We start from the raw sequence: 15,841 nt of genomic DNA, 5'->3' as shown, positions 1-15,841 counted from the left end.
AAGTGGTCCACCTGGTCGATGACCAACTCGTAGTACCACTTCTTATACTGAGCCGAACCTTCAGCGATGCCCAGGAAGATGTTGGGCCTCATGCTGGAGTCAATGGCAGAAGATAAGCAAGACTGCATATTAATACATGACTGTATATTAATACATGACTGCATATTAATACTAGATTGTATATTAGGGTTGAAAGATGTAACAATGTCAGTGTGTCCACTATTTGCATCGCTAATGTTTGGAGTGCAAATAATTGTTTGTCTATATTCCAATTGTTACGAAGATGAATTTTCACATGCTAATGTAATACAATTACCCTGAGGGAAAATCCCAAATTAAGTTAATAAAATAAATAGGTATCTAAGTAAAGTAAGGTACATAAGTAATGTTAGGAAAGTAAGTAATGAAAGTAAGGCAAGTAAGTAAGGTAAATGAATTAAGTAAGTAGAGTTAGATAAGTAAATAAGTAAAGTAAGTCGGGTACCACAACCCACAAAGCATTAAAAGTCACAGTGATGGAAGCACATACGAAAAAGAGGAATTAAGAAAAATATGCATAAATCCCCATTAATAATGTCTTCACAATATTTACCACTATTATTGCATCAGCGAGATTTTCTAATATCGTGTAGCCCGTAATAACTGAACAACATATTTGATGTGTATTGATGATTTTAATGATGACATTTGTCAAAATATAATGTTTACCAGTTTCACAATTGTTTTTTATGTTTTTATTTTTTTTTATGATGTAAATCACTTTGAACTGCTTTGCTGCTGAAATGTGCTATAAAAATACACTTTGACACTGTATATGTCTCTCAAGGAATAATCAAGAATTTTTGTTGTACGCAAAGAGTTTCAAAAATAGTTTGTTGAAATAAAAGTTTTGAATGAAAAGGAGCAGCTGGAAGGAAAAAAAGTGTTGTATAGTCTACCTTTTCTTTCAAACGTCAAATTGAAAATTGACGTTTTCAATTTTTTGAAAACGTCAAAAAATTGACGTTTTCTTTCAAACGTCAATTTGATCCAACATTAGCAAACATCCATACAAACAAATCTTTAGACACAAAACAGGCAATGTGTGTGTATATATTTATATATGTATATTGAAATAAACAACTTTTCAGCGTGTTACCTTTGAACATCGTTGACCAGTCTGGTCTGGAGCAGCAGGTCCCTTTTTGGCAGCAGGTTGTCACAGATCAGATTCTGATTGGTTCTCACTGCCACCCCATTGCACACACACAGAGAGCACAGCACATCCAGAATCTAAAGGGCAAAAAGTAAGAAGTATTTTCTTTTTTCATTCATGCAACACATTGTTTTAACTCAGTAAATCATCTAACGACTTATAATTAATTAAATCTTGTTTCTGTTTAAATCCAGAATGATTTTTTGACAATGATGAATGCGATTACTGATAAAATCCAGACCAATTTTCCCAGCCCACCTTGTGGTTGCGTCCATGCTTGTAGAGAAGAGAAATTATGGATTTAATGTGACCTTTCTGAATGATGTTCAGAGCTTCTGGACTTTCCACCAAGATGCAGTGGAGGACTTCTAGGATTCCTGCAAAACAAAGTTAAAACAAATCATCCGTCATTCCATGTTTTATTAATTAGAAGAAAAACAAAGAGACTTGTGATACCTGATGATGACTCCATTCTTTCCAGTTTGCTGACCAGCCAGTCCAAGTTTCGGGAGAACTGGGTGCAGTTGGTCCGGTTTCCACGAATCAGTGCAGCTGAACAAAACACACAGTTTGACTCTCAACACAATGTTTTTGTTTTTTTTTAACTGTTGGGTGAACATGAAGCCAAAAGCTCTGAGCTCTATAATTATTTAGGATTTCTTTTGGACTTTCTTTGCTGTTAAGACATTTAGAAGCCTTGTTCCATTTTGTTTCAGGGACACCAGGTTGACTAAATGCCAGCAAATCTACTTTCTGAATACTGATTTTGACCAACACTGGGTGTCAAGAAAGCTCTAATTCAGCATGAACACATGAACAGAGCCACACTGGTGACCAAGAGTAAATTATGTCAAAATAAATGACATGAAGGTAATTTAAAAAAAAAACAATGCCAAATTGTGATTTCATTAGCAGTTTAATCATTGCTTGGACTGCCACACAATCTTGTAATTTGGATGCACTCAACTTACATTTAAGCTCAAAATTATTCACACCAAATTTAAATTTATTTTTACAGGCAATTTAATTTTTCCTTCATGTTTTTCTCTGATAAAATGCCAGTGGCAAAAATCTGGTAAGCAATTATAAGAAACATTTTATAACTAATTATTTTTTCTACATATTAAGATACTTTTTAAAAAAATTTTATTAAAATGTCAATAAAAGGAAGATACACTTGTAACTCCTTCTTGTTTTTTTAGATACCCCAGTCAAGTTCCAAGAATCAAACAAATAACTTGAAATCAAAATCCTCCAGAGATTTAAATGATTTCAAGCACAAATTGAGTTTGACACGTTTTAGAGGAACATCCACCTCTTATGGATGTGTAATTAACGTCAAATTATAAAAACTGATGCTTAATGAACAAACTAAATAAATAACTTGGACTATTAAGCTCATTCCCCTTTATACTGAAATGAAAGGCAGAACAAACAATCCATCATGAAAATCTGCCTCCTCAGAGGCAACCCCACCGAAGGGGCAGCAATAATTTACGATTAGCTGTGTGTTTGTGGGCTAGACCTGTGCACACACGTGAGCGGCTCCAGGATAGGGAATGATGAATGTAAGGGTGGTCAAGGTGAGCCTGACCACCCTGGAAGAATGCCAGCGACAGGAAAACAAAACACCCTCTGAGCTTTAAAAATAAAAACAGTGGAAAATGTAGGACCCGGTAAGGTTCACGTGACATACAGGTTATTTATTTTCAGACAAATGAATCTGCAAAAAGCTGTGAACTTTAAACATGCTCAAAAGAATGCTAGCGAAGGATGAAATGAAGGACTGCAGAGAGATGAGAGAAGAGGAGTCCAAAGGGGAAAAAGGGATTCAGGGAGGGATGATAAATACTTCATGTCCACTCAGACTGAACAGGTGCTGACAGGAGATATTTTCCGTGATCCATCACTCACCCAGGAGTTCATAGAGGAGGTTGAGGATGTCCTTCCACGCTGCACCAGCTTCCTCCCCGGCCATCTCTCCGAAGTGGGCCGCACTATCATACAGGTTCATCCGGTCAATGCATTTGGAGAGCAGGGCCAGCATACCCTGACGGAAAATACATGCATTATTATGTATAGCTATTAATCATGAGATGTGGAATTTGCTTTAAGTTCAGTATAAACTTATATTTTGTCTTATTAGAAACATTTTATTTAAAAAAAGAACACAAAGTAGTGCTTATATTTCTAGTGAAAGTAAATTATTACAAGAATTCAACATTTATTTGGCAGAAAATGAATATAATCTGGAAAGTGTTGAATGAATAATGACAAAATAAAGCACTGTATTGAAATATGCAAGTATAAACATGTAGGCCTGTCACAATAATCAATAAATCAATTAATTGCATGATAAATTAAAACAAACTCAATTATTTCCATTGGCATAATTTATCGTTTATCTCTTTTTTTTTCTCTTTCTACCAAAAACTGGCAGATAAAAGTTTTCAGTTTTGGTATTTTGGCCTCAACCAGCCCTTTTTTTGAAGGACAATTTTGTTTACAATGACTTCAAAATTCATTTTATTTGTTGTTTTGTTTATTTATTTTGGATATTTAAAATGTCTTCTAGTTCCAGTGTTAAATGTTCATTAGAATTTAAAGCTTATTGTTCTTTTATTTTTTAATTACCATTATATCACTTAAAAATGGTCTCAAAACAACATTATAAATTATCGCAATAACTTCTGGAACAATTTATTTAATTTGTTATCGTGACAGGCATGTAAACAGACAAAGATATTACAAAAGAGATAGTTTGTTTATTGTTAGTCAAGACATTGAAACATGTTATTTTGTTGTGGTTATCACAATAATGCTGTTTTTAACTTTAATCTTTTTGCTTTGTTGCAATTATTTTTTAAATAAGATTTAATTTTTATTTATAAAAGTCAGTTTTATAAGTAAAAACTGATTTATAAGTAACTTTTAATCAAGATATTATTGTTTCTGGCACCAAAAAGATTTAAAAGCCTTCACTGTTAGAAAAATAGTAAATTCTTAAGTATTGTTTTGTAAATTGCATTTCCTTTGTTGAAAGCAATAAATGATGATATTCATAAATCATCACAAATTGTTATGGCTTTAGTCAAACCCATGATTACGGCCACATTTATGGTTTTGTACCTCAGGAGTCTTTATGGACTCCACTTTATAAATTAGACTTAAACAGACTTAATTAAAAACTACAGTTTAAAAAAAAAAGAATAAAATAATTAAAAATTACAGTTTTTAATTAAAGATAATTAAAAATTGTAATTTACCAAAATCATCCCTTTAAAATCTCTCAAATATAAAGTATTAGCTAAGATTATTTCCATATTTACATTATTTTTTTCTATTTTGATAAGTCAACTCAAGATTTTTCCTCTGATTCTCCAAACTGAGGTTACTTTGAATTTTTCCAAAAACTGAAGATGCTGCCAGATTCTTTAAATCCCACATGACATTATTTACCAGATAAAACAAAAGCCCAGTCTCTGCGGACTGATTCAGCCGACTTACCTCCTCCTTGAAGAGGTCTTGTTGTTTGATGAGTGAGCGAAGCCTCGCCTGTTTTTCCTCGTGCTCTAGATCTACGTCGGGCTGCTTGAAATATTCAATCAGATCGTTCAGCGTCTGCAGCACCTCTTCAACATATCCGGCCACCGCATTCGTCTCTCCGGCTGCAGCGCTGTCCAGTGCCCTGAAAGTCAAAAATCAGACTTTTAAATTTTAATTTGATTCGCTTTGGAATCACATGTTGGCTCTGCAGTGTTTTTTACCCACTTTATGAAGTTTTTGAAGAGGAATGTGGTGTTTCGGATGATGCGAGCAGCCCGAGACTCCTCATGCTGGCAGCGCTGCAGGATGAGACCATCATCCATGTGGCCCTCAGAGTGAAGGCAGGCCTAGATCAGAAAAACGTGCATAATGTAAAAAAAAACATTTTTCTGATTGGAATGACTGAAATATTACATCAGATTCACAAAAAACCTATGAAAAAACCCTGAGTTGGTGGAAATCCAGCAGCTTAAGGATCAAACAGGGAGAGATGGCCAGTTGTAAACTGGCCATCACCTTCAGCTTGTCAGGCGTTTGGCCAACGCTCAAGCCTGCAGACGCTGCCTTGCATCATCACAAGGTATCATCTCTGCAGGAAGACTCAGCCTTGAGCAGCAGACAAGAGCCAAACTCATTTACTGACCCAGCTCAAGTGCCCATCACTCCTAATGAGACAATTTCTGCTGCCAGCAGAGTAAAAGTGAAGCCTGGTTTTTAATAGTAATATGAGCTGTATAAACAAGTTTGATGGACTGTGATTTGATTCTGCAAATGTCACTTTTGTCCTGGACTTTTCAGCCTTCCAGGACAATTTTACCTTGTGGCAAACAAAACCTTTTAAAAAATCTGTTCCCCTATTCGCCTGTGGTGGCGCTGCAACAAGAACTACCGAAGGAAATGTCATGAAAACCTCTGAAGAAGAAATTAGTGCAACTTTCTTCTTCACAAAATGCAAACAAAAATGGTGTTATGTCAGATTTTAGCGGTTGTAGGATTTCTCCAGAGCCATTTCACTGCAAAAGCACACAATCTTATCAAGTACTTTTGTCTAGTTTTGTAGTGCAAATATCTTAGTAAGGTTGAATTAAGATAAAGCTAACTTAAAAGTTACTTATCAGCAAGCTATAGAAGCTTATTTCAAGAAAATAATTCCTTCATAATGATTAAAAAATACTTGTTCCATTGGCAGACTATTTCACTAATTATTCAAATAAAACAAGCCTCTATATCTTGCTGAAAAGATACTTGAAAGTTAGTTTTGTTTTATTTCAAGTGTAATAAGATATTTGCACCAGAAACAAGAGTAAAACTGTTTGGTAAAATATGGTGTTTTTGCAGTGGATCCCACTAGCACTAGATTCTTGCCTTTTATCTACCCAGAATCCCCTGCACTTTAGTCCACTTCCTGCTTTTGGAGCAGTCTCCAGTCTGCTTTGCATCCACATATGCATTCAAACCGCACCCGAGTTCAATTCAACCAAACCGAGACTTAGGGTTTTAGGTCAGGGGTCGTTTCTTTGGTGCACATTAGAGTTTGAATGTTTATTCGAATTCTAACGTTTATTCACAACTCAGCAAATTGTTGTGAATAATGTTAAGCAAATGAACTAGAGTTTGGTTAAAGTGGACTAAACGGGGTTGGTGTGAATGTACCCTTAGATTCCGTCATTTCCTTTCCCTTCCACTCTGTTAAAATACCAGTAACACCATCATGGTACAACATTGGTCTTCAATGAGTGTGTTGCCAAATCTTCCACAAATGTTTGTGGAAGCAGATGACTAGATTTTAGATTTCAATTCAATGATTGCAGATATCCACACTTACTTTCCACTATTGGTTTATATACTTTATTCACCTGGAATCCACTTTAAACATAAATTAATGGATTTAAGTCAGTGGTGTCCAAATATTTTGAAGTTGAGAGAACTCGAGGGCTTCATTTTTATCTATTTTTTTATTAAAACTGGAAAGATTTCTTTCTTAAGACATTTCTTGTCTTTCTTGCCTCGATAATATACCAAATAGACAACATTCTAATAAAACATAGTAGTTTATTTTTTCGTAGAAAAGGAATCTGTAAATGCATTGTGTTTCTGTGTTATTTTCAAAAACTTTATTGGGGTTTATTATCCTTTTTTTTCCATCACCTTTGGCAACACATCAAGTGTAATCAATAAATAAAAGAAAAATACTTTTCCTTGTAGCTAAATGAATAAAAGTAAGAAGAATTTTTTTGTGTGTAAAAATATTAAATTAATCGAAAAGTCACTCCATTCTTGTATTGTGGACCAAGGGCCCAAACAAAATTATCCAAAGGGCAGCAAATGGCCCTCGGGCCACACTTTGGACATCCCCAATTTAAGTAAAATGTACTAGATAGCGTTAAACCTTTATAAATTCTCTAAATAAAGGCAGACCTAAAGATGAGTGAAATATTTATTCCCACCGTCTGCAAACAAAATATTTACCCTTCTTTTCAGGGGACCAAGACGAGACGATTTGGCATCAGGTGCCAGGTAGGACAGCCACAGTCCAGTGGCCACGTGCATGACAAAACAGACGGAGTCACCGTACTTTATCTCGGGGACTCCCATCCCGTCAATATCCCTCTTCATGCCAGAATCGCCTTTTTCCTGGTTTATTCAGAATGAGAAGGAAAACGAAGATTAGCAAAGAAAACAAAGCAGAAAGGCCAAATCCACTCACATGGCTGGAAATACGACACAAAGTCCATCAAACACGATGAAAAATTGGCATTAGATGATAATCACAGGTTCAGGACATCAGTTTCAATGGAGGCTCAGGCAGGGATCATTAGCTTGGCCACTTGTCAGACAGAGATGGAGTGATTCAATTGATTAATGTCAACAGCAAGTTGGGAGGAACATATTAATGCAATGTTGAGCACGACGAGGATTTGACCTTCCTTGATAAAGGAGCCGATGGAGTAGAAAAGATGGAGGAATTAGCTAAAAATAGAGTAAATAAAGACCATAAGTATGAGTCCTGAGTGATAACTCTAGGAGGAGTGGTTATTGGCAGAAGGGTCATTACTCTCTGTTGTCAGGAGTTTTATAAGACTTTAGATAAAAAGGTTCTGAAGGTGACTCATGCAGCTCATTTCTGGGAGTTTTTACTAAGGAAAACAAGCAGGGATTGTTTGCATAATAAAACAAATAGTCGCACAAGATGGAAAACCAAACAAATTCATTGTGTACTATAATCCAACACTTGGAAAGCTCTCGAGAGCACAACCTGTAAACCTGTACATCGTGTCACTAATTAAATTGTTTTCCACACATTTTTCAAAGTCGTACACTTTCAGTGGTTAAATTTGAATTAGATGGTAAATAAATCTCGATGTATTGATACATTTCTCCTCGCATTCTCTGTGAAAAGTGGCCTGAATCAAAACTGGACAACATGAATGTTTGCTCTAATCTGTCAACAGTGCAGTTTGTTCTGCAGCAGAGAAAAGGTCAGATTATGGTGGTGACAGTATCTCATCAGAGGCTCCCTGAAACAGTCATGCTTATGGAGTAAAAACAAGGTCTAGTTAAAGTCTGAGAAGACGAGTAACCTTGGATGGCTTAAAGCAAAAAGCAGTGGCTTTGGTGTGGCACTTCTCTCTGTCCTCCAGGACCAAACCACGGTCTTCAGTCAAGGCCAGATAGCGACCAGTGGAGAGATGACGCAGACGGAAAGACTGGCCCCATCGAATGTGGCTGCCGCTCCAGCTAAACACACAGAACAGATGTTAAAAGCTCTGAAACACTGTCACATAATAAAATTAGTTAATTCATGTTTTTGTTCAGCTGTACTGAATTTCTTCCAATCAAAATGTCTTTTTTTTTGGGACAAATTTCAATTGTAAATACTGCATTTTATTTCATATGATCTCAAGTTACCAACACTTGTTTGGTAAATATTTCTAAGTTTTCTCAAAAGGGCTTTTATGATGATGTGCCATTTGAAAGTTTTCAAACCTACGCTCTGTTCAAGCATTCAATTTTTGCAGTTTCAGATACAAGCAGAAAATTTTAAGACAAGTTCATATTTGACTTGAATGTCCATCCTGCATATCGCAATATAGTTATTTTTTTGGAATTTATAATGATTCAAACAGTTGTGATATTTGCTGAGTTATTTAGGCAACAAATCTCAATTAGCCCAATCACAGGGTGAAACAGTTTACTGTGACTTTCATACCAAAAGTATGAAAGTCACAGTAAAGATCTGAGTTTTCTCAGAGATAAACTTTACTGTCCACATAATGAGGAAATATCAATAAGAGCAGTCTTCTGTTTTTAAACGACAAGAAGTCAATCAAGAAATTCATTAGAAATATAGTTATAAAAAAATTATTTTATAAAGGACTTTCCCTCAGTTAATTTAAGCTATCTGGTAGCACTGTCTAATTTTAACAATCCTGTTTTCTATCATGCTTTGACAAAAACATAAAAAAAAAACAGGAATGTCAGACAGGACTTCACATTCTGCAGGACTTAGCCAGCTAATTGGCAGTGACACCTAAGGACAGAGGCAGGGGAGTTTTAAATATAGTCTACAGTGCTCGACACATGCAAGAGAGGTGAGCAGTGAAATTTACCAAGCTTGAAAAAATGTGTGTGTATGAGCTATCCTCAGTCCATTCGGCCATTTTGTTTTGTCTTACCTGATCCTGAGAGGCTCCAGTCTCCACAGGGAGCGGGCTCTTGACGCTCCCTTCCCCGCCTCGTAGTTCACTATTCTGTCAAAACAACAACAAATAGGGGTTTTCATAATTCTGATTACTCAAATCATATAAAATGAAGAGGTGGAAGAGAAAACACCAGTCACACAAAATGTAATACTTTTTTAACCCTTTCATACATAGGGGTCAATACAGTGGACAGCTGTCTAAAAACCATTTTCTTGTGCTTCTTGTGGATTTTTATGTTATAAATGCACACAGACCACTGAAGTGGACACTAATGCATCATGAAGTACACTATCAACTACTGGCCATCAGCTGCAAATGCAAGAAATTATTTTTGTTAAATCCAATATGGCTGACAGACAAAAAAGCATGCCAACCAACTCGGACCCTCCTTCTACTGTAGACGACTCTTGCAGGTAAAAAACATATTGTGACATCAGATAACCCCTAAAGAACAATACTACTGATGTATTTTTAAATAACTTTGTATTTGGAGAAAATTACAATTGATCACCTAAAAAGAAAAAAAAAGTTTTTTTTTTGTTTTTTTTTTTTACAAATTTCTTTCCTACCTTTTTTCATGCTTTAAGAAAAAAAGATAGAAAAAAAAAATCCTAACACAAAGGATCATAATTCATGCATGAAAGGGTTAAAGAAACGGAATAAAATTAAAGCAGCAATATTGCTTAATATTATATATCTGTGTATATGTTTATGCCATCGGAGGGCTTCAAATAGTTTTTTTTATGTATAAACTTACAGAAATTAAAGATAATATAACATGATATAATATAATATAAATAGATAATATACATTTATTTATTTTATTTACAAATATTTGCTGCTGAATTTTTGGACTCAATCTTTAACTTTCTGTGTTTAGATAAAGTGGAAGTCAGATGCACTGCTCAAATACACCATTACATTGCTTAATTAAATATTAAAAAAGGATCAAACATTTCCTGTTGTATGTCAAGTAGGATTGCCAAAATATTTTTATCTACTGAATCCCAGAATAATTACACTTTATACATTTATTTTTGTACTTTTTGTTTAATTCATAAATGAAAACCCATACATTTATTGAGTATTTGGTAGGTTGGTAGATTGAGTATTATTCAACAAGTTTCTGACAGTATCTTGCTGTAATTTCCTCCTGATAGAGGTGGTGTAACTGAGTCAGGATTTTTAGGTTGCCTTCCTGTCACACACCTTTTAATCTCTGAATACTTATATGTTACTGGGATCAACACAAAACACTGATTTTGTTTCTCTTAAGCCACTTTGTAAACAATATATTGGTATATTTAAGGTAATTTTCAATTTGTAGAACTCATTTAAACCCAACCTTTTAATTTCAAGGCTCATATACTTCCATTCAGCAACTAAAGACCCCATCTTCATACGTAAAACCCCTTTCTCAAAGCTTTGGAGAACAAACATATTCTCTCAAGATGAACTAAGTGTGTTCTAGATTTAAATCTCTTCAGCAGTTTATTACAAACCTTTGCTCCTCTTCACTCTTATCTGCTCCAGGGATCGTCAAGCTCTCGTCGTGACCATGACAGAGACGCATCACATGCCCGCCAATCAAATACCCTTAGAAAAAAGAAGCAGAACGGAGTCAAACGGTAAATGGAGAGAATTTATTTCATGCTCTTTTAGTGATACAGAAACACTTTACACTAGAGCCACTACTTTTCCCACTGTTACAGTTACCTGACATAATAACATCACAGTTTTAAAAGTAACCTATAATTCTTCGTTTAATATGTTACCATAGGCGCATAAAGCGGTAAAAGTAACTGACCAAACATTCTAGAGCTCAGTTTGGGTTGCTAGGTGACGTGCTGGACTTCCGTCAGGTTGCTAGGTAACGGGCTGGGTTGCTAGGTAAGGAGCAGTTCCTGCTGATTTGTAATGTTACATTACTGAGATTTTTGAAACAGCTCATTTTCCAGACACTGAAAAACATCAACTTATTACTTATAACTTATTATTAATTATTTCTTATTATTTAAGCACTTGGTCTGTTTTTAGAAGCAGTAGAAACCCAAATGGAAGTAAAATGTGACATTTTCTGAATACGTCCCACTTCAATCTTTCAATTTCTGAAAGAAAATGATGTAAACATTTGTCTGTGGCTACGTTCACACTGCAGCCTGACATGACCCAATTCTGATTTTTTGTGAAATCAGATTTTTTTGGCGTGGTTGTTCACACTTCCAAAATATATCCGATTTGTATGTGATCTCCAGTGTGAACTGCAAACGACCTGAAAGTGTCCCTCGTGTGCAGTAATGTTACATGCTCAGTGTTTTGCCAACCGCCAGAAAAAAGAATTGCTCCATGTTTGCGGAAGTAAAGATGGATGCTTACGATTTTCTAGTTGTTGTCCGACCAGAGTTAGCACATTAACAACTTAATCCTCATTACAGTCCGCCTTCGTTGTTGTTTTTCTTCCCGCTCGTGCCTATCAGGATGCAGAATAGTGACATTTGTCGAGTATCAGTGATGTGCAGATCGGATGAGTGCGACCTGGTCATTAGGTCACATATGAATCGGATGCATGTCGGATATCCAAGGGGCCTGGGTCGCATTTGAAAAGAATCCAACCTGTGTTGTTCAGACTGTTATGAAAAGATCAGATCCAGGTCGCATTACGTCAAAGAACAAACAAAACAAAAAAAACTACGAAATTGGGTCACTTCAGGCTGCAGTGTGAATACAGCCTAAGATTGCTGCTGTCATTGATGGAGGATGAAGGACCCACCTACAGCCATGCTGCCTGACGAACACGTAGGCTGGACGTTCCAGAGGGTTTGCATGAAGGAGGCGTCTACCTGAATGTTGCCGTTACAGTTCGAGAGATGCTGAAACAGAAAAGCAGGTTAAGCAGGACTTCAGATAGAATGGAAGACAACTGCTGCAGACAAAACAATCTATTACATTTAGCTTTACTTATGCATTATTCATAGCAATATTCAAGTCATTCAGGCCCTGAAGCAGTAAAGCAGCACCATCACACTTCCACCAAATGTTACCGTCAGTCTGATCTGAAATGCTGTATACCAGATTTAACAGAAAATTTCACTTAGTTCACAGAATATTTTCCTAGAGGTGTTTAAGACGTCACCAGAAAAGTATGTGCATCTCGGTTGCTGGGGTTAAGCCGTGGAATAGTTTTGCAGAAAATCTTAAACTAAGTAAAAACATAAGATTCAAAAGGGAATAAAAACAGAATGAATGAAAGTTACACTGCAAAAAGACAAAATCTAGTTTCAGTACAAATATCTTTGTACTCTTAGAAATAGCTTTTCTGCAACACACTGGAGCTTCTTTTATGTAAAGAAACAATTCCTTAAAATGGATGAAAAAGTACTAGTTCCAGTGGCAGATTATTTCACTTGTAACATGGGAAAATGTTTTATTATAAGTTAAATAATCTGCCACTGGAACCAGTATGTTTTTTTTTCCATCAATTGACTTAAAACAAGCAGAAAAGTTACTTTTAATTTAGTTTTGTCTTATTTCAATGTAGTAAGATATTTCCTCTGGAAACTTGACCAAAAACATTTGGTTAAAATTTGTGTTTTGCAGTGTATAAATATTTGACATCTGATTGAAACCTTCATGATGGCAATTTACTTACTTTTTTATTTTGCTTTTTGATTCTTTTTTGTGTGTATTTTGTTAGTATTTCTCATGCTAAAGCTATGAAGAGTAAAAATGGTTTATTTGTAATGAACACAGCAGGGTACGCATGTAAAAGCAGAATAGATTCAGCCGACAACTTTTCAATCTCTCTTTTCATAAACCCTCAGATATTAAAATATATACAGTAATAAAGAAAAACATATTCAGTGACTGGATCAAGTGTGCAAACCAGTAAAAATCTTTAGGTTATATGCTGGTATAGATTCTCAGTCAACCAAGATATGCAAGTCGTAAGTGCTTAAGGAGAAGACAACTAAATTTCTCTGAATTTCTCAAAAATTACAGAAAAGAAAAACATTTACTGAGTAATTTAACTTGACAAAGCAAATCAGAATAATTTGGATTCCAAAAAAACTCTTCAAATAATTGCATTTTTGGAAGTCAGTTTTGAAGTTCCTGAACTGACTGATTATGTCCGTGCAGAAGAGATAAAAGTCTGGATTTTTGCCAGTTTTGCTATAATTCAGTACCTTCATCACTGGAGGCGATTAGAGCACCCAGCATAAAGTATTTCTAAAAAAGTTTCATATGCTTAGCACGTCACAGTGGCTCCCTTTAGGCAATTTCACTCTCTGCCTCCAGCTCTCCCTTCTGAAATCCCTCTCTCCACTTTCACAGAGCAAGTTAATTGGGGTCAGGTGTGGAGTTGAGCTTAGGAGACAGCATTAACTTTAAACCCATCTGTCAGATGAGTAAGTACATCACAAATTGTTTTTAATATGCATAGAGGTGTTTTACAGGTAATCTGGTTTCCAGCTCAGGTAGCAGAGCAAAGGTATGCTGCTTTCAACTCAAATTGTCTTGTCACTCTGATGTTAGCTGGAGCTAGACTGATCAGAGCTTGGATCAGTCTAGAACCAGAGTATGCATGTATATATGTGTATATATAAATAAAGTGGATGCTTTATCAGGTACACCTTGCTAGTACCATGTTGGGCCTCCTTCTGTCTTAATCCTTCATGGCATAGATTCAACAAGGTACTGGTAACATTCAGCAGAGTGTATTTAAAGCTTTACAGTCTTTCCTCGGGTGAGTTTTAAAAATGTGACTTGCCAGATATCTCTCAGTGGACACGCTGACGAGAATCAGATCATCTCCAATGCGGACTTTCTCTCCTTCTGATCTTTGCTTGGACGCCGGATGAATAGTCCACCAGCAGGCTTCTCCTAAAGGCAGAAACACAGAAATATGTTGATCAGGTGGAATCTTTTAACATCTCCCATTATTCAAAAACATCAGAGAGGGTAAGATGTGCAGATGTTTCACAGCACGTAGAGTTATATTTCAATCATATCCAGTACTTACTTAATCTCAAGGTTAATACAAACTGGTTCATATTGGTTGAGTGTTCATTATTCATACTGTACCTACTGAATCTTCTTGCAGTCCGACATCAAATGACAGCTTGTCTGTCAGAGACCTTGATGTCTTCAAACAGGTCAAGTACTGGTGAGTGAAAAATGAATTAGTGTTGGGTCAAAGGAAATGGAGCTCTAATGCAAACTGGAAAAATATTAATGTTTTAGAAGAAGGAATGTGAAGTCTTAGTGCTGAATAATAAGTGTATTAATTTATTAGTCAATTAAATCAACTCGGTAACCAAGTTTCTGAATAAGAACAGCACTATGGGAAAAACAGACATGTTCTTGTATAGTATTTGTATCAAAGTATCATACAAAAAAAATCCAGCAAACACCAGGATCTACTTTATACCAGTTTGAAGAAACACTAAACTAGTCATAAAAAGAATTTCCTTTGAAAATTATCATGGACAAAAACTGAGTAAAAAGCAACAAAATCTAAAAGAAAACTTTTATAGACTTTCAGATTATGAAAGGAAATATTTCTTGAGACCATTTTAACAGATTACAAGAAAGTCTGACTTTCTTGTAATTTTGAATACAAAAAGAAATACAAAATGTCTCAAGAACTTTATCACTTTATATGCAATAGATTTATCTGAATTGTTTGTATTGACTCTTTGCAACTACGTCACTTAATCATTCGAGGTGCCATGATGGACGTCGGAAGTGAGAATCGGGAGTATTGAACAGAGCGACTGAAATTGTTTTCCAAAGTTGTTTTTGCCAGTTTATTCATGGCTTCTACTTGTTTGAATCAACCTAATTTGTCTGTGAACGTAACACACCTGGTTGAGGCTCATAGATGGTGATATTTACAAAAGTTGGACATAGCTAGCTTAGAAACCGACCCATACCTCCTCCCTCCTGACGTTTTGATCAAATTACCGACTTTGCCTGAATTCACACCACATGATTTATATCACTAGCTGGAGATAGGCACCAGCACCCCTCCCGACCCCACTGAGGGACAAGGGTGACGGAAAATGGATGGATGGATGGATGGATTTATATCACTAAGTCATAAACAGCGCTTCCCTTTACACCGAAGCACATTAAAAACGCACAGAAGACGAGATGCTAAACAGTTTTTTTCCCATATGCTAGGCTACATGACGGTGCGGCACTGTCTCCATGGTTACCAATGGTTAGACACGTACCTTCTCCGTAATGCAATATTTCATATCTTTCGAATCCTACATACTTATAAAGTATATAACCGGTAATCTTCTTGTAAAAAGTATCCGCTGCAAATCCATGGTTACACCGAGGGCTGACGTCATTATGATTAACAGCTGCTCTCCATCACAGCCGTCTTTCC

At 35.9% G+C, this 15,841-nt stretch overlaps 1 protein-coding gene across 6 annotated transcripts in view; it reads right to left on the bottom strand.

Moving 5' to 3' along the window:
- Positions 1-15,841, bottom strand: part of ryr3 (ryanodine receptor 3) — a 126,631-nt gene that overhangs the window by 80,114 nt on the left and 30,676 nt on the right. For all 6 annotated transcript variants that reach the window (XM_016667980.1, XM_016667993.1, XM_016667983.1 and 3 more), the window contains 14 exons: positions 14,527-14,605; positions 14,213-14,325; positions 12,215-12,314; positions 10,947-11,040; positions 9,418-9,492; positions 8,323-8,479; positions 7,211-7,375; positions 4,967-5,088; positions 4,703-4,883; positions 3,110-3,245; positions 1,652-1,747; positions 1,454-1,572; positions 1,139-1,272; positions 12-93 (listed from right to left, as the gene is read on the bottom strand). In XM_016667980.1, the coding sequence (XP_016523466.1) occupies positions 12-93; positions 1,139-1,272; positions 1,454-1,572; positions 1,652-1,747; positions 3,110-3,245; positions 4,703-4,883; positions 4,967-5,088; positions 7,211-7,375; positions 8,323-8,479; positions 9,418-9,492; positions 10,947-11,040; positions 12,215-12,314; positions 14,213-14,325; positions 14,527-14,605 (1,653 nt within the window). The remainder of the gene's footprint in view (positions 1-11; positions 94-1,138; positions 1,273-1,453; positions 1,573-1,651; positions 1,748-3,109; positions 3,246-4,702; positions 4,884-4,966; positions 5,089-7,210; positions 7,376-8,322; positions 8,480-9,417; positions 9,493-10,946; positions 11,041-12,214; positions 12,315-14,212; positions 14,326-14,526; positions 14,606-15,841) is intronic.

Source organism: Poecilia formosa, unplaced genomic scaffold, assembly GCF_000485575.1.
Source record: "Poecilia formosa unplaced genomic scaffold, Poecilia_formosa-5.1.2 Scaffold1, whole genome shotgun sequence".
In the NCBI taxonomy this organism is placed as follows: domain Eukaryota; kingdom Metazoa; phylum Chordata; class Actinopteri; order Cyprinodontiformes; family Poeciliidae; genus Poecilia; species Poecilia formosa.
The sequence above is the reverse complement of the archived record's forward strand: the minus strand, read 5'-3'. Positions and strand labels throughout refer to the sequence as shown.